General features: G+C 37.5%; 1 protein-coding gene across 1 annotated transcript in view; it reads right to left on the bottom strand.

Annotated features, from left to right (window-relative positions):
- The window catches only part of SOX6 (SRY-box 6), a 208,377-nt gene that overhangs the window by 39,665 nt on the left and 144,805 nt on the right, over positions 1 to 23,907 (bottom strand). Inside the window, exons 9-11 of the mRNA XM_026041109.1 lie at positions 16,211 to 16,360; positions 12,171 to 12,351; positions 9,626 to 9,813 (exon numbers count right to left, since the gene is read on the bottom strand). Of these exons, the coding sequence (XP_025896894.1) occupies positions 9,626 to 9,813; positions 12,171 to 12,351; positions 16,211 to 16,360 (519 nt within the window). The remainder of the gene's footprint in view (positions 1 to 9,625; positions 9,814 to 12,170; positions 12,352 to 16,210; positions 16,361 to 23,907) is intronic.

Genomic DNA, 23,907 nt, shown 5'->3' with positions numbered 1-23,907 from the left:
TCTGACATTAAACCACACGTGTCCACTTCTCTTCCTGGCTGTTTAACAAATTGCTTTAGAACGGGTAGAGGTGAAGAGGAGATCTCTCCAAAATCGCGTCTGTTTTCTCCCTCAGCTAATGAATGTCAGCACGTGGCAGAGAACAGAAACTCGATATGTTTTTCCAGCCTTTCTTATAGAGGCATTTGCAACATGTTAGAGGCCACAGGCATAAAAGTGAAATACAGAGAAACGAATGTTGTCTGTAGATTTTCAGGATGGAAGCTGGGCAATTTCAGCTTGTGGTCTAGGCATACCTTAAGTTTTAAATAGTGTTATAACAGCTTATTATGACTTGAGCATGATTTTAGTACAAGTAATCTGATGTTGAAGATCATTTATTACCCTCTTACACATTTCCAACTGAGATAGGTCTGTTTATGGAGCTGGCGTTACATGACTACAGACRGACAAGTTATGCACAGCAAACTATTTATCCAGTAGAAATAGTCTTTCTTATCTTTTCAAACTATCCCTGGAGAATTAGCAATTTCTATACAAGTATGAGTAACTCGTAAGTGCTCAAACAGTCTAACTTATGAGTTATGCATGAACTACCCACTTAAACGCCTAATAGTTTTCTACTTGTGGTTTATGCTCTAGTTGGTCACCTAAGACAAATTACATTGTTTTTGATGTCTGACTCAATGATAATAGCTGAAGGTTGCCTTAAACTACCTGGAAGGAGCAACCGGGAATTCCCACAGTCAAAAGACCTCCTAGGGAGTAGAAAGCCTTTCCTTGTAGCCAACAGCTCCTGCACCCATTACCTTCACCGCTACAGCAAAAGAGATGAACCTGCCTCCGGCACAGCACCGAAAAGACGGCAGTGGTGAGACACACTGCAGCAAGCTCTGCAAGATCCCTAGGTTATATTGCCACAGAGATCACAGAGTCTCTGCAAAGATCTGTGCTTAACCTCAGCACTCGGTCAGGCAGCACCAGCTCCCTGCTGCTGAGCTCCTCATTCGGTCAGCGCAGAGCTTGAGCGAGTGTGGAATCAAAGCCTCCATTTTTATGAGTAGGGGGTGAGTAATTTGGGCATAAACAGCAAATGTCTGTAATTGTGCACAAATGTCCATGTTCATATGCAAATACACCCATAGAAATAAAAATCCGTTTGCATGAATATTTGTGAAAAGAAAACAAAGGAAGAAATAAAGCATGGCCAAATTCCATTAATCAGATTTCAAACAAACATTTGCAAATACCGTTTTGCATTGGGTGCTCAAGTCTGTTCATGAGATGAAAGAAGGCAATTTTACCTACTAATGCTTGTGTTCGAAGCAAAACAGGTAAGCCTGCACAAAGTTAAGCATAAGCTCACAAACAGGCAGCTGAGCAAATATCCTACAACAAGGACTGTATTTCAATGTGATATACCTATTGATGCAGCCTACTGACACCTGAGAAACAGCAGACATCTTTAATTTAGACAGTACTGAAGTACCAGGCAAAGTAATCCCAATCTATCTATGCTGTACTTAATCTATTCCAATTAATGAGGTTATACTGGTAACGGTAATTTATAATTTGGTATTATGCACTTATTAAAGGAATACACAGAGAGAACCTGGAAAAAAATGGCAGTAACTTTTGTGGGTGTCAGTGCTTGTATCCAAGCAAATGTATTTGCAAATGTATTTGGAAATGTATTTGGTAGGAAGGTTTGGAAGGAAGAAGTGATCCAATAGGATTCGGCAGCTGAAGTTCTCACCCACAGTCTAATTCAATGAACCTAATCCTGTCCCAGAGAATTAATGTTGAAACAGTAATTCCCAACCTATCTTTATTCTTTTGTGGAGAGGMATAATAATAGCACGAAATACTTTCACCACGTCTGCAAACTCTCTTCAACAGCCTAGGAAATGGATTGTACACAAGAAGATACAATCATTACGCTGTTACAGTCCTCACAAGGATTTACTCCTTTATTTATGGCAGAACATCTTCTTCTGGGAACAATTATGGGAACATGGCTTTTTGCAAATTTTTCAACATTCACCTCCAAGACCCTTTGGGATTTTTTGTTGCTCCAAAATTTAGGGAGAAGAGCTAAACAGGACAAAGATTTTATTCTATATATCCCATTTGAGTGGAACAACAGTGCATTCCACATTTTTTCTTATGCTGTAAAGTAGACAAAAGAAAGAGGCCAAACATAACTTCTTATTCTTATTGTTCATACTATAATCATCATCATCATCATTGTTAGCAAGGTTTTAACCCTGCCATAGGCAACTCTTCAACTAGTCCTGACAATAGGAATAAAAAAACATAGTTGTCATCAGCCACACATACTGTTATGCACAAGTGGCAGCAAAAACTCTATTAGCCAATATTCAAATGTAAAGCTAGCAGTTAAGAGCAGAAGAATGTGCAGGTTTCTTTTCCTGAAACTACTATTTTATTGTCAAAGGCTCCTGCAATATAACTGAAAGCATAAAATAATTGAAAATTTTACCTACTACAGGAAGTTTCTATAATATATGTAATGTATAAATATTGTTATTCAATAATAATTTCATATGAGGCCCTTATATTTAGGTGCATTTTCTTACACATGTACATCACCACGGAACTGGTCAAACTACTTTTAACGAAGTCCAAAACAGCTTCAGTGAATAAAACTTCCCGAAGTTAAAWCAGTCTCCAAACAATCTGGGGGACCAGGCCTTGAACTGCATTTTTAATACAGTGGAGCACAAGTGCACAAACTATCAACTTTGTCGAGACAATTCAGGGAAGGCAATTGAGCAAAAGACTTCAAAGTAAATGGCTGCTCAGCTAATCCTTCCATAGGTGCAAATCTGGAGCAGGTCAGCACCAAAGACAACTAATGTGCAATTTAGGTGACCATACATGCCAGGAATTTTGCAGAGTTTCTTGGTCTCTTCTCACTGTCAATTCACTGTTTGAATGAACATGCACTTTTAATGTGCAAATTGCAAATATATATATACTTTTTTTCTGACTGCATATAGCATACAAAGTAGATCTGGAAGGAAATTCAGTAGGCATATTAGCAGGCATGAGTATAAATATTTGGGTGTAAACAGTAAGAGCAAGTGAATAATAACATGTGATTAATTAAAGACTGCATCACAATGTTCCCTGTACAGACAGGGAAAGTTATCATTTCATGTGCAGCTTTAACAAATTTGGCAAGAATTCATCCCCACAACCTCCTCCACTTGGTTCTCATTATAAAGCTGGCCTTGATAAGGGAGTTATGTTCTTACAGAGAGGCTAGTGGGAGCAAAGGCACTTTCCTCCTGTACCTCTTACAATAACCYGAGTATCGTGCTAGGGCTGCATTTGGCCCTCCTGCTCATCTGCAGTTGCAATTTCCTCTCCTGAATGGACAGATAGAGATCAAGTAAAATGTTTCCGTAAGCACAGGTACAATTTCTAAGATTTCTATGATTTTATTTTCTACGACACCTACAAAAGCTAGTGATACAGTGCCGACATCAGTGTTATACCGCAAGTAGTTTTTATTGTTGTTTATGATAGAAACATTTCCTTTAAAAGACATGGCTGGAGACTCAGAGATCACTTTTTTGTTTTTCTTCCTAGATGCTCTGTTTTGAATTTCATTTAAAATGCTTTTTAAAATTCTAATTGTAAAGATGCATTCACTGCAACACTTCTGCATGTCTAAGGGGTATTAAAAACATTCAGCTATTTGAAAATGCATCTAATTCCCGATCAAGCTTCAGAATAGAAAAATAAAAGGCAAAAAACAAGGCTCATTGTGGCCTATTGTATTCCTATAACCACACTGATTAGGAAAACCTGTGCAAGCACATGTGACAACAAAGTTCATATAAAAGCTCCAACCTCTGTTCATCAGCACCTTGCACAAAAAAATGGAATGTCCTGGGATGAGAGGCTGCGTATGAAGTCCAGATGTAACACACACAATACACCCTGCTAAAAAGTTGCACTTTATTATTACACTTCCCCCCCACCTATTGTTATAAAATAGTATTGATTTCATGCCTGACCTCAGCATACAAATTCAAATATTGCAATCAACAAATCAACAGCATAAATAACAACAATTTTCCCAGCTATAAAGCTATGGTTTTGAAGTCCAGCATGTTTTCCAGTTCTAATAAAAGGGGGCAGTATTACATCAGCTGAAATTCTGAATTGCCCAAATAATCATAAAAAGTGCTGGAGAAGGATACAAGGCTACTGCATTTCACTGAAAATAGACTACTGCTGTAGAGCCACTCACAGAGCTGCTTGTCTGCCTAAGATTTTCTGAGCTATCTCTGTGGGACTTTGGCTCCTACAACACAGGCTTCTAAGAAAACTTCTATTGGAGTCACTAATCATTTTCTTTCAAAATTATTAGGGACACCATTAATATAGAATGAAGGCATATTTATCACCTAGCTAGGATAAGCACTAAGTCTAAAAGACGGAAATTGCAAAAACCAGCACCTTCAAAAAATACAAAGAATAACATCTTTTTATATTTTTTACATTAAATTATTAGAACAAAATTTAATGGCACAGGATTTTCAAACTCTTCAGCTTAGACCAAGTCCATATTCATATAGCAACATACAATCCGTTATATTAACAGATTTCAAAGCACAGACCAATAAATAGGCTTTCAGCAGAAATACTGGGTATCAATGTAATTTTAAATTAGGAAACTTATATTCAAGTGCCCAAATATGGCCTTATGAAGTTAAATTTAAACATCCAACATAAAAAAAACCTTCCCTTACAAGTTACTTACAGCTACAAGCACCTTAGCCTAAACTGGCCATATTTACTATAAAGGACATTTGTGATTTAAGAATTATGAGGACCGCAGGGATTTGTATTTTAAAGGTTTCCCAGTGTTGGGGCATTTAACTTTCCAGAGCCATTGGACTGTTGTAAAGCCATGGGGCTGCACAGGGGTCTCTGTGGGTAGGGAGCGGAGGCCCTCGAGCTCTGAGGGCCGCCCCAGGGGAGGATACGTCGGCTGAACCGATGCTCCACTCGGGGAAAACAGTTTCCCAGCTGCAGTGTCTCTTTGTGGAAATCAGGTTCTTCATTAGACAGATGGAGTCCACACCCACTGAGTTGAATAAATTGCCTATATTCTTGCAAGAAAGTGAGAACACACTAGCAGTTCCTTAACTAAATCAGTGTCCCTTTTTCCGCCTCTCTATACAGTTTCAGTTTTTCTATTATAGAATTTAGAAATATGTATTCAAGTGGAAATTAAAATTAAACATAGATATAAACTACCTAGGGAGGGACTTTCTTTAAATTGTGGAGTTTTTTTTCTCTACTTTTTCCCTGATTTTTAAAGTACAGATAAGAACAAAGACTCTCAAAACAATACATAATAAAAGTAACTACTTATTTGCTACTGATACTGCTATTCATTTATTTCGCCTGACTGTAAGGTTTTTGCCCTTTAATTACAAGTGGAATTAAGAATTAACCAACAGAAGTAATGATTTAATTGAATATGCTTACAGTTTCTGTTGTCTGTTTTTCAATAGAGTGAAATGTAAGTATTGACCTCTTATTTACTAGCTAGAGCTAACAATTATTATACAAATAACTAAAAGGGAAAAAAGAGTCCATAGAAAGATTTTTAAAAAGTAAATGACAACAGATTGGTTCTTGCATATCTACACCACTTATAAATAATGATTTATAAAAAAAAAAAAAAAAAAAAAGACAAGGCTTTCAAAATTTAAGAATAATCCTAAGTATCTTCACTAAAAGGTTAATCAACTGTAGAAAAGGTATTTTTTTTTCACTGTGTGTTTTGTTTTGTTTTCTCTTAACTGAGTTGAGCAAGGACTAGTTAAAAGGAGAGCAGGTGCTTCTCAGGGATTCTGGACTTGCAGAAAAGATACTGTGTCTCCTGCTTCTGCAGTAGCTCTATCTACAATATTAAATATAGAAGGAGAGACAAGCTGGTAAGAAATGCTGGCAACATAATCCAGTTCTTGCATTTAGCAAAAAAAGTAATATGATGAGAGAGTATTTGCAGTCTGCGGGCAGTCAAGAGATTACGCATGACTAGTAACTTGTTGGACAAAGACTTCCCAAAGTGTTTTTATCAGGCCAAGTTTGCACGCCTGTGCAGTCCCCTCCTATAAACGATGGAGCGTAGCAGCTCCGGAGGAGCTGTTACACTCTGTTGTGTCAATAATCCATATATGTAACAGTCCCTAAATACAGCAGACCATAACACCTCCGAAGGGGCTGTTACGGCTTATCAAGTCAAAGCCAAGTGCCTAGATATGGATTTGATCAATAGACTGTAACATCTCCAAGGGTAAATAATGTATGTTTTTAAGGATGCCCACATTTTGCAAACAAGCAGTAGTCTACGTCAGGATAGATGGTGTTGATTCAAATTGTAATAGTTCTGATTTAGAAATAAAAAAGGAATAAAATAGAAGAGGTATTAATATGCCATAATTTCTAGGAAGTAGGTGATGACTCGGTATTTTTAGGGTCTAACGTTGGTTTCCTACTGCAAATGTACAGCTTCTTAAACAGCTGAAAAATGGTGGGAATCAAATAAAAAGTAAAATATTTATATCAATTTCTGTTTGCTTGTTTCTCAACAAATATGCTTTGTGGGTAAGGAAATGTGGTGGGATCCAGGTGTCCCTGGGTCTAGCAGGTATGCTGGACATAGTCATTTAGTGGATATTTGTTCTGTCCTGACCTCACATTTTCTTCCAATGCATGCTAACACATTTTTATCTGTATTTTTTTTTCTACGAAGATTTTGTGAAGTTTTTTTTTTTATCAGTGTATTCATGCTCTATGCACAAAAATAACCCCAGTGAAATCTGACCCCTTTCAATACATTAGATATAAATTACACAGCACACCTTCAGGTTCATTTAAAGCTTTAAATCAAAGCAACTTTTCAAGGCAGTCATCCTAGTCTGCAATACTAAAGCAAACGCAAGTATAATAATGCAAATCCTGCTAAGYACTTTAATGTACTCCTTTTTGCTGAAGGCAAACATGGTTTGAATGGAAAAAGTMCTATCCCCTGAAAAAAAGCCAATCTTCATACGATCTTGCTTTTGCTCATGCCACATAAACTGAGCTTGCATACAGTTTTCTGAATTCCCTGCCCTTCACCAATGTTTCTCTTTACACTCTGAAACCACTGACACTTTCCTTCCCTCAGTCTGCTTGCACTTGATAAGCACCAGGTATAGCAGAAAAACCCAGCACCGCTGCAATAGCTCTATGCCCCGTAAACGKGAACTACAGTAACAGCACACATGTCAGTGTTTATAGCATGGCATTGCCTTAAAAGCACAGCCAACCCTGAATGCTTTATCTTGAAGTCTGACTATGCCAGAGTCCAGCATGCTTTTGTTTTGCTCTTTCTGATGAGTGAAGCCCTGTAAGCAATTTCAAAGCTTTGTAGATTTTTTTGAACAGCAGAATACGAACACAGGCCATTTTAAATTCTGTGTCTCTAGCCAAATTCAAAGCGTTCAGCGATTTAAATGACATATTTGCAAAAAGGCCTGAGCTCAGGCTTTGAAGCTATGTACATAATTTTGTAAGCATAATCATTTGCACAACAAACTATTAGGAGCTATCTGAACTTGGAAGACCACTCACTGACCAGGACTCAATAGCTTTTTTTTAAAGCAGTTGCAGGTAATTAATTTGTGTTTTTTTTTTTTTTTTTCTGGTGTTGGTTTCTAGGCACTCATTTATATATGTCTAATTACCTGAAGCCAATTTCTGAAAATTTGGTTCTGAAAACACAGGGTCCTGATTCTTCAAAAGAAGCCAATCTAAAATTGCAACTATGTCATCAAAGCTTCACTGGGATTATGACAGAAACTATACACCATCTTYCTGGCATACAATTATTGAAAAATTATGTTTTTGTTTCTGAAGTCATCTGTCTCCCTCCTCACCCTCCACTTTGATCATCCTGCTCATCATTTTTAGAGGAAAAAGAATGTATCACCAATGTAAAAACTAAAACAGGGGAGAATAAAAGGGAAGAAAGAATACTCAAGAATGCTATTTGCACAAAGTATCCTTCTGTTTTACTGCCTTTTATGCGCCCTATAAAATATAAATACATTCCTTAGTATTCATGACTCTGAATTAATTATTTTATTTAGAATAGAGAGTGTCAAATGTCATCATTTAAAACTTATAACATTCAATACAAGATGTGAATGTGGTACTGAAAACACTCAGGGAGCAGATCCAGTAAGTAAGCAGGTATCATTTCTATACTTACTTTGCGAAGTTGAATCAAATGTTAAAAATTCCTTTAATAGCCCGTATAGTGAGTTGGATATTTTAAAATGTCAAGCCACTGAAACTCATAAAGCACATCTTAAAAAARCATTATTTTATAAACTCTTAATACTGATCATAGGAGTGACATTCATTTATTTTTATAACTTGGGCTTTAGTACCCTACCTCTCAGTTAGTTAAGGACTTCATATTGACTTTATAATTAGAGTTTTGCCTGATTACGGCCTGCTTGATCAATTATTAATTTCCATGTTTTTTATAGTATCAATCTGTATTAAGTGAGTTTTAAATGCTGTCATTTAAACTARCACTAGCAGAAATACTTCTCTCTGCAGTTGTATGGAATGTACAATAAGTATCACGGTATATAACTGGTTTTGTGTCAGTGGCAGAACATAATGTGTATGCTGTATTTTTCGCAGTGTAAGTAACCCCCAGAGACGGCAATGGAAGATCAYTCTTCATCCAAAAGTTGCCTCATAGCTCAGCCAACTACAGGAATCAGTGTTCAGCAGCTCAGACATACAGGGACCTGCTGCCTAAGCAGGTCTCCCAGACCTTGGGATGGCCACAGCGCAGGACTGCATGGATACAAATTGCTCCCCAAGAGAACTCTGTGCTGTCCTTCAGTGTCTGTGATAAAAACTGCTCCTCACCTTCAGTGTGCATTCCTGCTATTTCATAAACCAAACACTCTCTTGCACAGGCCGATGCTGGTCATGCTTTTTCTAATTTACAACTTTATTATGGAACTCCACTTCCTTTGTACTGTTAGGAAACTAYGGCCAATATTCAACAGAAGAAAATATTTTTCTATTCAAATCAAGAATCAAAAGCACTGATTTGAGTCTAAATATCTTGTTGAATCTGAGTCAAAAAAATCAAGGACACTCATATATATTCAGCGATATACTACTGCTCAATCACACTAGTAGACAAACAATTTCTATTTCTAATTTCTATTCTATTTCTAATTTCTGTCATATTTGTCAGTCCAATCATCCTCAAAAGCACAATTCAAAATCCAATGACCACAAACTATGTTAGCTTCACCCAATTTTTTTTCCACATTGTCATATGCATGTTTAACCATATGCACCGCACAGGACTGATCTTTTCAATCTTGTCGTGTAAAGGTAGAGAAGTTTGTGGCACAGCACTCTGAAGTGACAAGCTGTATTTAATGTAAAATCAGGGAAGGCTAAAAGCTGTAAAAGAAATTTTATATAAAAATAAGCTGTTTGGTGGGAAATAAGAAGAATGAATGACAGACAGTGTAGTAGGAGGAGACATTACCTTTTCATTCCTGCAGTTGTTTAGACCCATGTTATTCATGGAGGGCAATTTTCCATCAACACCATGTGGCTGCTGCTGCTGCTGCTCCCTTTGGATCTGTTCTCTCATTTTTCGAGCCTCCTGAATGGCTTTCATTACTGTGTCCTGGTCCCCAAATAGGGCAGGTGAGTTAAGACTGGAAAGGATATCTATAAACAGAGAACACACTTTATTTAGGCAATCATCCAAATCAAAATCTGCTTCTCATTGACTAAGAGCTGACTAACTTCTGCAGGAGGAGGGGGAAGAGTGACGATTGATAAGCCTATGTACAGATTTTGCTGCGTTGTAAATAGTCAGTGAAGCCTTGACACAGGTATTTATTCATTTATTTGATAGGTAGCACTAGACCTGTGGACTCAAAGTTTATGGTTAAATATGTTTAACATAACACTARTCTGAAGCTTAAGTGGGCAGCCTTTAAATTTTAAGAGAAAAAAGATGAACAAAAGAGAAAGAAATCTTGGCGACCTGTAGTTTTGTGTTGCTATGATGAACATTTAGTTGTGAACATACATATATCCCATATATCCACATCTATCTACACATATTATGGATATTCCTTCTGGCTGCGAACTTTGATCAATCCTGCAGTATAAACTAATGTCTTTTTATAAAAACTCTGGTGTGATTTGGGAACTTAGTAACACTCCACCAAAAAAATAGCAAACAGTCTAAGACCTGGAATTCTTTTTCAAGATAATTTCCTTATTTGCTTCAATTCTTTTCATTCCAATGCAGTTCAGCTAGGTAATACACAGCAAATTTCAACTTCAAAGTACTCTCATTTCTCTCAAAATAAAAAAATGATAGGATTTAGGGTAGCTGATTTAATATTGCAGGCTAGATGAGAACAGATATGATCGAAATGTGACATTTTCTGTCAGAATGAAAGCTTTCTTTTCAGCAACTTCATGTTAGAGAGCAACAATTGCTCTTCTTGGGCATGAAGTAGCTACTTAAGTTTCCTTTTGGACCTGAGTTATTCTGACTTTTAATGAGATTTTGACTCCCTATCACCTCAATTTATCCAAAAATGAAGCAGAAGCTTCCAATTTTCTTGTTGATTTTTTGGCAATATTTTCCCAAGCTTCTTCTATGCTTTAGAAACAAGAGGAAGAGTTTTATATTTTTACATTAAAAATACTCACATCCTAATTCTACATTGTCTATCTCACTAGAATGGTCTTTCAGCTAAAACTGATGTGCTGTTTTCTAATGTTAGCTACTGTAGTTTTAGCGAGAAATAAACTGACAGGTAGAATATCTATTTACTTGAAGAAACTTTTACCGATCATGATGTTCCSAAGTGTTTTGAGAATGGAACAAATTGTAATTTTTTATATATTTAATAAATCTGTTCATTATTCACAAGTGTTTCTATATATTTACAAGTACACTTGAGCTACAGATTGTGAATAAGTGGTTTGTAGTAAGTATTTAGTAACCGTTAAAATTTACTATTTGATCTTTAGGACTGTGATCATCTAAATTTTAGAGTTCTTGTTTCTTTCTTGACTAGTTAAGGTAGTCTTCATACATCATTTTCTGATATTGTTTAATAAGTTTTATATCTTAAATAAACAGTCTTAAGCATGAATCAGAAATTTCCAACTTGCAACTATCTGAATTATATATGAAAACATCAGATATATGAAGAAATTATAATAGAATAAGAATTAGCTGGACTGAAGCTTTTTTGTCTTTATTAAAAAAAAAAACAATATGATCCTCTTAAAAAAAAGTATGTATGAATATATGTGAATATAATGTATGAATGTGTGTGTGTGTGTGAGAATCTCTCTCTCTCTCTATATATATATATACACAGACATACTCAGAATGCTGAGAATTATGCCTCTTTAAGAATGTAGTTATGGATAAAACTAATACTATATCTCAGCTAAACAGCTGAAAACTATATTTGGAGTTACGTTCTTGTCTAATATATGTTTTACTTTAAGTAAAACTGAATGTTTCGTTGCCTTGGTTCAAAAAAATGTTTAAAATACACTTGATGTGAACTATGTGCACTGTCCCAGTAGACTGAATTATTCACCTGGGCCATCACCTGTGTATTTCTACCTAAGCAGGYTCTGCATGCAAAGCTATTTTTCTGCTTGCCTAATCCACTGGTCAAAATTGAAAAGACAACTTAACACGTTGCACCTAATTTTTTAGTTTTGGAAAGAAGACACATAAACGTTTATACACTTTTAGTTGCCTTATATACTTATGCATAYGTATACAGACATATTTCTTATATTGTACATTCATTTACTATATTTCCTATAGATAAATATCACTATTGCATCATTTTGATTACTTCTGCACGTCCCTGGAATACAAGAGGTATTTGACAATCTTTTGTGATTTTTGTTTTCATTTTAAACAGAAATACAGGCCCGGATATGCACTTGTAGATATAGATGTTGCGTGTGTTTTCAGGCTGAGATTTTCCACATAGAAAAAGCACCAGCTTCTCCTCTCCCCATGAGAGATTTACCTAGAGAGGATCCTCTTCCCAGGGTTCCACTGAGGGGACTGGGGATGCCACTCTTGCTTGTCACAGTCACCGGACTGCTTTTGCTGGCTGGAAAKAGGTTCTGTGTTGGAGATGTTGGGGATTTGACAGGTTCAGCTGTTTTGGGTCGGGCTGAAAGATTCAGTGGCTGGGCTGCTTCATCCTGCAAGAGTTTAATGTAAATAATTATTAGAAAAAGACAAATGAACACATCATTTTGCAGGCTGCAGTTATTTTACACCTTCAAGACAATATCACATTCTCCTGCAGTAATAACAAAAGAAGCTAATTATCTGCCTCCGTTAAGACTGAACGAAAGGAAACCTCATTAATTTCTCTGTGTTATGCTTCTATTTACATTAACTATGTGGCTGGATCGTTCTTTTTGCCAAATTAAAATTTGAATTAGCTCACATTACAGCTTAATTTCCTAATGTGTTTTCAGAGATCTAAATTAACCTAGGGCATTTACAAAGAATTATTTAAAATTTCCAGCAGCTCAGTAATGCTTTTGCATTGGTTCTGTTTGAAAAGTTCCTGGCACTATAAAAATAAGTTATGTAGCTTATTTTTAAATGTATTAGAAACTAATCATAAGTACTTTTATGAAAGAAACATTTGGAGACCCATGACAGTTCTTTGGCCCACATTTAAAGTTGCTACTAACTTATACATTCCATATATCTCATTTTGAGTGCATGTTTTGTTTATGCTGTTTCCCCATAATGGAAGATAAGTGAATTTGAATTCCTTGAGCTACTACATTGATCAATTCATATTGTACGTATTTTAAAATATACTTCTGTTTATACTATTTAATGCTGTTTATTTTACAATATTTTATTCTTTGAGTATGTCATGTATTTTGAGCAGATGCATTTCTGCTTCATGACTGTTCTATGCTTTTGCAATTATTTCTGTATTCTGTAATTATTTCTGCCGCATTCAATCTTTACTGTATCTGTATGTTTATTTTCATAAAGACAAGAAATATTTCATAAGGATATGTAAATCCAATGTCAGCATATTTACATATTTTGATACATTTTACATGCAAGTAATTAGGGAAGAAACTCTCTCTTTGACACATATTTTGTCTCAGTGCAATAAAATACTAAATTTGTTTTGAGAAATGACTTAACTTTTGGAAGAAATCCCATTCAAACAATTAATTTTTTGATGAGGGAGAATATTCACAAAGTAACGTCCTTCCCATTCTGTGGGCTTGTCCCTTTTGCACAACTTGCTAGTAATCAGCACGACAGAGAATTTGATAGACTATGAAACAGCTATTTTTCTGTCATTAAAGAGCCCAGAAAGACAGAGATGTCTCATTTAAAACACCCAAGGCAGAAATATGTTGGCTAAAGGAGAATACAGTCTATATTTTAAAAACACAGCACTGATCAATTCGAAGCTTAGAAATATATGACAGAATACAATAATACACTATATTAGTTCACCCTTTCCATTCTCYTTACCATCAAGTGGCGATTTAGCAACATGCATGTAATCGTGTACGATGCATTAAACTGCTGCATGTAACAAACAGGTACTCATACTGCCAACGTATTTCCAGTTTCACTTTTCTCCCTCAAGCAGCACGCCACTCTCCCTGACCTTGCAGGGCACAGATGCCCACATGCGTGCAGAGGCCAGGCGCAAGCAGGAGCACCCAGGTGCCCCTGGCTCGCCCCGCAGGGTCAGGCACACGGTGCCCACTGCTGCATCGYGGCCGTGTCGCTCGCTGCCGCTTCCCTGCACAGACAGCGACCGACTTGAGTGACGTTTTGTGAGAGCTCAGGGCTCCTTCTGCACCACGATGTTTGCAGGAGGGGGGCCTGTGAGCACTTGCACATACAAACCCGCGCTACCGACTCCAATTTCTAGATCCTTTTTCGCCTGRCAGTACTGATAGTACCACCGTGGGAAGAGAACTCTGACCACTGCCAGAACCTGTTTGCTTGTTCTTCATAGACAGCGTTCTCTTTTCTGCAAAGCCACTGAAAAGCTGGAAAGCATTCTGGTCGCAGACTTGAAAAACCTATCATTATTTTTTTGAAAGATCTGAATCCTGTAAAAGTACCCCAGTAATTCTATAAATAATGAACATAGTATTGTAGAGTTACATACAGATGACTGTTCAAATACACAAAATACACAGAGGGTTATTAAACAATACATGACCACCAAAATTGCCATGTTCTGCCAGAGTAGTAGTATTTGCAAAGACAGTAAACAAATTCTAGTTTATTAGAGTACTATATGTATTTTTGTTATCTATTGATATTTGTCTACATTAAGCACTCTCAATTTACTTTAAATACTTTCGATGTAATAGTGTGCTTAATAAACTGAGTATAAAAAAGCTTCTTTTTTATTAACATATATTTCAGTCCATTCAAGTCACATTATGTGGGGAAATCCCCAAGAATTTGCATGTGGTCAAGTCAGTAATAGGTCTCAGCTGGCCACAAAGCTGGAATGGTATTGGCCTTGGTTCAAGGAGATACGTGCTTAAATTTAACCAGGGAAAATTTTACTCATACTGTAAAGGTTTGGTTTGGTGTAGATCCATTTGGCTCACTGCATATGAAATTACTTTTTCACATTAAAGTAGTCAGTAGTATATTCTCAATATCATCAATCATTGGTGTTAGGTATCGCTGTACTAGGGCAACTCTGCTGAAACAGTTGGCCTTTGCTTTTGGTGGCTTCTGTATTGACCATAACAAGCTCTGCATATGTGGAGCATTTCACTGACTGCTCGCAAGCTTGGCATTGGATTACAAGAGGTAAAATATTAGACTAATACATATCTACAGTTAAGTAAAGTGAATGCTTTGCTAAACAAATGTTAGATCTGGCCATAATGGACTAGTTTTTATTTATTAGTACTCTCAGCCTAGCAAAAAAGTGTCATGGAAATTTATCAGCTTGGGCAGAAATATCTGCTCACCCACACTTTACCACAATGATTGATGATAATGAAAAAACGAATGATATTTTACTCTCATGTCAAAAAATGAAAAAAGAACCCTCAACTCAAGTGAGGAAAACCTTTCCTGGCTGTTGTGAGACTAAGACCCATGTGCCTAGAGCATTTTAGCAATTACCAAGAATATATTCTCTCTCTACAGAAAGTCACTATATACATTCCTTAGATCTATTTCAATATTTCTACATCTATAGCACTATCATTCAAAATGATCAAGTATCTGCATGCTTTTTTTCTCTCCCCAATAGGAACTTAATAGTTTGAATTAAATTGTTTTTTTTCTCTTTCTTTGCTCTCCTGACATTCAGACCGATCTCAGGAAAGCACAGCAATAAAGCASGCCAGTTCCCCCAAAGGGTTTCGAGGGGTACCTGGCTTGGCTCTCGAGCTGCCGGCAGTGGCCATGTCGTGACCGTCTGCTCCCAAGCAGTGGGTGTGAGTGGGCACGAGCACTCGGCAAGGGCACAGAACCCGCACGGAGCCGCCTGCTTGTCAGCAGCTCCACGGCATCAGCAGGAGTCAAATCGAGCTGCTCCGACAYAGGGTTTTCCCCGGAGTCCTGATTCGTGCTTTATTTTTATGGGAGGCTTTTTCCAAAATTGTGGAGAAAGTAGAGCTTAGATTTTGTAAAATAATTAGAAGATCTACAATCTCTCTTGCCCTAACAATGTAAACTAGCACCATATTTTAAGATATTCAAATGTTCAATTTGAAACAAGCCATGAAATGGACGCTGCTATTTATGCTAGATTACAAACTGAAAACTTGAGAATATCACATTTTAGGGACAAATCTGCACTGATGCATATGGTAGCAAAAGGGATGCCTGATATTTTTGGAAGCAAGAAGCGAATATTTTCTCTTCCTTTCTCTGCACTGATAATACAGCACTAAAAAAGAACATTTCATTTGAATACTGAACAGCTTCCATGTGGTCGAATTTCCAACTGCTAAAACAATTACACAGACCCTTTAGTTTCACTGCCCTTTACAAACACCCACTTTTTTMTTCCTCGAAAAGTACCTTAACTTGAGTTACGGGGCTGGTCCCTCTCTTCTCATTCTTCATGCCAGTGGGTGAGAGTGCCCCTGTGGTATTTGGTGGCTGTGGAGTAGACGGCATCTTGGCTCCAGGAGAAACTTGCATGCTAGCCAGCTGAGCTGCGTACAGTTGCTGGAAGACAAGAAAATATACAGTATATTCCCGCAACATTTCTAGAAGAGAAGCAGTAAAAGTATGTAATTTTTAGGCTCCTTTGTTTCTTCTCTTGAAGGAACTATAATTTTTTCTCTAGATTTTTCCCCAGCATCTTCTTCCTTTCCTATTACTTGCAAAGAGAGAAAAAAAATAAGGTAAGGTACAAAAGGTAAAAGAAGCAACAAGGTGTATTTCCATTTCACTGCACAAAACTTTTAATCTTTAACTTTTGTAAACATTAATAAGGTACATCTAACAAACTTCGGTAAATAGCGATGAAAATACAAATACACCTATATGMATCCAACTTTTCAAAAAGTTTACCTGAAACATAAGATACGCATGTTATAATGTAATCTGAAGTATTTGCTGAAAACAAAAAGAAGTTTAATTTCCTTCCAGTGACCAAATGTAAACCCTCACCTTGAATTAGCATCATCAATAATTCTCTGCCATAAACAGGGAAGATCCTAATCCCTCTTCTGCACATAAATCTATACAAACTTTGCCTTATTAGTGAGAAAAAAGCCAGGTGGTTTGTATGTAATTTCAAACATTACTATCATTCAGATGGACAAATAAAAAAAATTACAGTAATCAAAAGCAGACCTTTCAGCACATGTAATTAAATGAAAGCTTAATAAAGAATAATTTGCAAGAGCCAGATGTGCTTATGTCATAATTGTTGCTTTCTTTGGAACAATTTTTCTAATATAACAAGCCTCCGCAGAAGGCAAGTTACACAATACGGGGCGCTYGGTGACTCAGTGGCGAGACGAGCGCGCCGGGCGGGCAGCGCCAGCACCAGCTCGGGGGGCTTGGCTAAACAGGCGCTCGCCCGCTCGCCACCACCTTCTCAGCGCCGAGCGCAGGCAGCGATTTGGAAATTAACAGTGTTTAAATATTTCAGCTAAGCTAATGCATTTTTTCCTCCCCTAGAAAAGTGATTTCGCAGCTCCCTGTCACATCCTGAAAAATTAAAAYGAAGCACTGCGTACAGTCCTACATGGTTTGATCTGCTGAAGGGATCTTATCAGCTCCCTTTGGCAGCAGCCTATAAACTAATGTCATCTTTGTGGGCCAGTCTCCATTTGCTCAATAGGATGCACTGCTTACATGACAGGAAAAAGCAAATTTTGCAAAGTTCTGAAAGTCTGCATGTTCTCAGCTCTGAATAAATCAGATACTGTATTACAGAATAGATAACACAACAAACTGCAATATAACTTAAAGGGTAAGGAAAAGAGATTACAATGGCTTTTTCAGGTTTCTGTACTTTATTAAAATATTTTTGTATTTTTGAAATTAAGAACCTATTGAGAATTTTATAAATGACCTGGAAGAGATGACTGAGTAATCAATGAGCTGCTACCCCTGAGAGCAGGGCTGCCACAGGACCCTGAGCAAATGCRAGCCCTGGACCCGGGAAGAAAAGAGGCCCCTGCATCGACCCAGGCTGGGGCCCCATGGGCTCACAAGGACCAAGGAGCTCGCTGGACGGCAGCCTGAAGGAGACGACTTATTCGGGACGACATTTTTTTACCTTTTTTTCCTAGAGCAAAGTCGTGTTTCTTAAACAGTAAAAGAAAATAAGAGGCCAATGATGGCAATTCATTGGTCATTGGACATTTGGATGTCAGTTGGACTGGCATCCACAATACTTCAAGTGTCAGAGAAAGAGTCACAAGGAGAGACAGTAGAGTGACTATTTGGGCAATTGTTTTGATTTGAACACCCAAAGATTAAATGCAGAACAGAGTTACATGCCACTCCTCTGCCAATATGTGAGAGATTTATTGGTTCTATCACAAGTAGTATGAGGAAATGTTTCTCAATGGAGAAAGAGTGGAAAGGATATTTTGGTGCTAATATATATATATTTCATTGAACACCAGGTCACATAAAGGTGACAAAACAGGCTTTAACCTGGCATTTTTATAAATTTATTTTAAATAATGAAAGCAAATAAAAAATTATGCATCAATAATTGTCTTTCTGGTTTGCTTAGCCTTTAAAACAAAGCTGTTCCATAAGTGGGTGCAAACCTTGCAAGAATTCACACCAGTGCTAGCAAAATTGTCATGTGGACTGGAAGGTTGTATAACTTCATTTAAATATCTGTCTGTATGATGAGTTGGCCAATCTGGAAAAATATGTGCATATTTACTGCTGCAAGGATAAAACASATATTCTTGCAAATTCTCCCGCAAGGGCTCTAAACTGCGATCCAGGAGCTCACRCTCAGATGGTCAAGTTGTGAAGATGTTAACTGCAAGATTCAAGAGAAAAGAACAAAGAAAGCCTGCTGATTGTTAGCTTTGAACGCTCAAGAGCCAAAGTTCGAATGGAAATTTTCCAAATGAAATTCTAACTCATCAACTACTGAATAGCGGTTAAAAAAATTAACCTACCTTAAACACTGAAAGATACCTTCTTTTCAATATCTCTAACACACAAAGAGAAGAGTATTACACAACCTTTATGACGACCACTGACTCAGAAAGCTCTTGATTACAAATTGGATATTCTAAACCATCAAGCATCAAGACTGACGTAAAATGCCTTAAAAATGTGTCTTTTTTTTTTTTTTAATTATTCACTAAGTTTGATTCTTATAATCCAATCACAGGCTGGATGGTACTGATCTCCATTTATTGCTGTATAACTAACAATTCAAAAATCACAGGTCACGAAGTATGTGAGCGAGGATCTAGTTTAATCATTTTGAACATAAGGTATCTTCTGGTATCAGGATCAGATGCTAAATATTAGGATTTTCAAGTGCAGCAAGTCTCACTTAAGGCAAAGGCGAGTGAAATCTTGTCTTTCACACACACTGGAAAACTCACACGTAGGCACCTACGAATTTATAATCTTATGGTACAACCTTGTGTCTAAAGCACTATTTCCACCCTAATCAGCTCAAAAATCTTGAGGAATTTATGGAAGCTGGAGGTCACTAGGGGTCTACATACCGTTCATCTATCTAAATAAAATATAATACAGATGAGTGGGAAATCACAGTATGCGGCGTTTGTAGGGTACAGCAGATGTACTGATTTTTACTTGGAAATGGCAGAATTCATACTGAAGTCTTGCTATAGCCTAGAGCTACCATCCAAGAAAAATTGAATAAGTAATAAAAATAATAATTCAGTGGGGGTTATTCCCTGCTTCAGAAATTGCCTGTGGCATTTGATGAATTATTTCCAGTTCACTYTTCTGAGAAAAAGTATCAGCTACGATCTAAAATTTCTCAAACAAATTCATGAACTACCAACAGCATCCCAATTTACCCAAATRTTCAAATCTACTCTAATTTCATCCAAGTTTCACAACACCTTTGTGAAATACTTTCCCGAGACACGAGGATAACAGCATCGGCTGCCAGTGTGCATCCATATCTYGGCAGAAGATGAAGGCCTTTGCCTGTGCGCATCCCTCTCTGAGGCTTCAAGATCTTTTTTCCAATAGGCTTTTGTCAATCACGTTTTTTCAGCTAGTTTTCAATAACCCAAACTTTTCTTAGCTCAGGTCCCTCTCCCACACGACTCCTCCCTGCGCTTGAGGCTGTGACATGCCACACGCATGCACTGCCCAGTGACACTGAGCAAATGAAGCGAGCCCAGGGCAATGAAGCCCTTTCCACACGCCAGATGTTTCCGTTCCTGCAGCGGGAATACTGATACTCACCTCCCAGGCTGCAACATCTGCGTCCCAAGGAATGAATAAAGGTGAAAAACTCCAAGAATCAAATGTTACAGAAGTARCACAGTGTGAATAAAATAGAAAAGGCCTTGAAACATAGCGAAGGCGGCTCTGTGTTAACTATAATCCGATAGCTTTCTGATTGACAGTTTTATCCAGCACAAAATGATGATGAACAGAATTGCCTTATCAATGAGAGGCTTTATAGAAAAAGTTTGTTTCAATGAGGTTTTTTAATAAGGAGAAAATGATCAAACGTTGCATGAGAGAGGTAGTTTCTTCAGCAATATGAACCTTGGGGGAAAGGGACAGAGCACTTGCATTTGTACACAGGCATGTGGAAAATCAAGCACCAGACATTTCAACTGACTCCTTTGTGGAGAGAGAACTTGCTCACAGCAGCAGTAGCACAATTCACATATTATTTGTGGAAACATTTTGGGAAACTACAGCACAGTAATATGAGACATAAGCAAGAAGATAAGAACAAGAGCAGTTGTCATTCTCAGTGAAGAAGATAACCAAAGCACAGGCAATGAGGGCTGGTCCTCATCTACCTAACTGGATGAACTGCAAAGGATGCACTTGAAAGATGGCCCAAAGACAAATGTATTAGAAGGTACCTGATGCAAGGAGAAAGATCAGAGGTCTGTTCTGGCACTATTTACTTCTTGTCTTTCTAAAAGATTTATGATCAAAATGGAAACACAGACCCTTTTTTATGTAAGTGTACATTATTTCTCCAAAGATACTAGAAAAACTTTTTGCTTAAAAACAAAGGCAAAATGCTATGGACTCTGCTTAATTCTGAAGTCTTCTATTACTAAAAATGCAAGTTCTGTGTTACATCTTCAACCAATACATTTGCTACAGTAAATCAAAATGAACAATAAAACTACTCAGAATCAAGTGAGACTCCTTATTTGTCAGCATTTTAAATGAATTGTGCAAAGCTGTAGTATCTTATTTATAGAGATGAAAGTTCAGCTATTTAGACAATGAGTAATCCAGATTCTGAAGAAAAACTCTAAGGAGTGACTGCAAGTGCTGTTGAAATCATGCACTGCAAGAGGTAATTTTTGTGCAGTGCTGTGAAGCAGCAGTTCTAGAACTTTCCTTCTGAGTATACAACTAGCAATAATACTTGAAGTGTCCAGTATGTTCAATTAAGCGTCTAAAATAAAAAGAAGTGTCTAATCACAAATAATTTTACAAGCTCACTGAAGCTCACAACGTCTCCTACTATTTCCAGTACAAAGCTCAGGAATGCTTTGACCACACACACACACAGACACACACAAAAACACCTTCAGTGGGACTGCTTAAGTTTTACTAATGCTACAAAGGGGTTTAAAATGTGATTGATGCCAAATAAACTAAAAGAAATGTGGTTTCTGTAAGAAAAAGTTTTTCTTCTGTTTGAAGACTTGATTAGTCTCAGACTCACCTTCTGGTACCTGTGGAAATAAGGACTCAGTGTTGACCAGAGCCCCCTGTTGCTGGTATTGCCTTCATGAGATTAAGAGGGTAGTATTTTCAAAAAGTAACCTGAAAGTCTAAGCATCCCAATTAAAAAAAGTCATAACTCTAAGTGTGAAAACTGTCTTTAAAGTAAGGTTAACTGTACTTACTTTTCCCCTTGCATATCTTTGTATATTAACAACAAGATTTTGCATCTGGAATGTCTTTTACACCACATGTATTCAGTGTCTAACACCACTGTCTCTGGAATTCATCTGAGACCTCTTCCACARCACCAAGGTACAAAATGGGGATATTGGATTATTTATGAAAAGTAGCACCTAGCTGTCTTCCTTTGTTTTAATATGCCTTTGAACACATATCCTTCAAGCCGAAGGCAGGTTAATGGAGAAGGGCACCCAGGAGCACAAGACAGTCCACACAAGCCAGCAGCAACGTGAGCGCCTGACGCAGCCGGGGCAGCCCCGCAGCAGCACCGCCACGGCCCGCGGAGGCTGCCAAGGAAGCAGATGCTGTGCGAGCAGAATACCTTTCCCGGCTCGACATCTGCATCCTGCGAGGGCTCTGCACACAAAAGGAGGGGAGGAGGACGAGCAGAAAGGCACACGTACAATCACCGAAATAAATGCACACACAGACACACACGCATGCACACACACAATCCTTACTTGAACAAAATATCTGAGACTTGGATAAATCATGCTTTGGCTGTTGAAAACAAGATTTCATGAAATACATAGACAAAACATTTTAATGCAAGCGTAGCTTCTTTAGTAGATTTTTACASAAGCTACTTGCTAGAACAAGCATTTTATAAATTTGACAAAATACTCTAAACGTTTCTCAATTTGTTCTCAAAAAAGTTAAGGAATCAAAATTTAGGCGAGTTTTATAGACGCACAGGTACTGCAGCCCAAATCCTCACCTCATTTTAACTTGTGCCACCAAACAGGTAAGAGTAGCTTTCCATTTAAGAAGCAATGGTATGCAACATTAACTTGATTCCTATGGTTATGATAAATACCTGAGGAGTATTTGGTTGTATTTGGGTATATGAAATGGTGCTGCTAAAGCACAGCTAGAGGAAACAGGAGCAACAATTAGCAAGTGTTTAATTTAGAAATGCGAAAAATCACAAGTAAGAGCACACTACCAAGCTTTTTTTCTACAGATCACAAAAGTCACATTATATGTACATGATTTACTTTTAAAATAATCATTCCTTGCGTTCACTTGCTTGCACAAACCTAATCTATGTCACTGCCCACTGCCAATAATCTTCTGAATTTAAGGACCATATTTGGCCTACCTCAGAGTCTAAAGACCTTACATATATAGTTAGTGAGTATAAATATCTCCTACTTTAAGTAACAGGCACAAATACCTTTGCAAAAGGCCTTAAGGCGTACCACAAACAGGCAGCCGCTGAACTACTGTAACTAAGGTCATAATAACAAAGACGGCTGCAGCGATTATTTGCGTGTTTGCTGCCTAATGTGCTCTCAGATTTATTACAGCCCAGTATGTGCAMACAAACTAACTGAGTTTGTGACAATACAAATAACACATTTTGGATTCGTGCATGGAGTTAGAAGATTTCAGATTTCCATATATGTTTAGGTGTGCATGTGCTAAAGAAAACACAGCTTAGAAATTTAGGCTATAAAAATTCTGTCTCAGGCTAAGAGAACATTTTTGCCAGTTATTCATAGAACTTTGTGGGGTTTGAACTATTAACAACAGTAATTTCAGTGTCCATCAATGCTGCTCTGCATATTGTCAGGGGAAATTTTGGAGTGTCCTTAAATTCCGCTGAACACCAGTGATCTTACTGCTCATGCTATGGAGATAACAGATACCTGAATTTTCCCTCTGAATCTCTGCAGGTCCTGGCTTCTTTAACTGACTGCAGTTTCAACATACTGGTTCAGAAAGAGAAAAATCACTTTCACAGTTTACACTCCGTGCTGTGGATAATGCCAACCTGTATTTAAAATAAAAGGAAGGACTTCCCTACGTGTTTTAGATACAGGAGCTTGCATTGTGGTAGTACTGTAGAGCTGAGGTCCCCCTATGCAAAGTAACAGCTTTATTTTGTTAAAAACGGCCTAACTTTAAGTGGACCATGGAATATTTATGGCCCTCAGTAGTCCTTTGAAAGAGTTATCTAATGTTTTTATGCCGATCAAGGGTCAGAGGTTCAAATCAGCACTTCTTTCTGTCACTCCTTATATGTTTTACCATAATTTACAGCTCAGCAAGAGGACTCATAAAACAAAAGTGTCTATTTTACTTCAGCAACTAATTCTAGCTAATCAAAGCTTTCCAGCAAA

This window comes from Nothoprocta perdicaria, unplaced genomic scaffold (assembly GCF_003342845.1).
Source record: "Nothoprocta perdicaria isolate Ctin4 unplaced genomic scaffold, notPer1 scaffold_28, whole genome shotgun sequence".
Lineage (NCBI taxonomy): Eukaryota > Metazoa > Chordata > Aves > Tinamiformes > Tinamidae > Nothoprocta > Nothoprocta perdicaria.
Note: the sequence above shows the minus strand (reverse complement) of the source record. Positions and strands in the feature narration are given on the sequence as shown.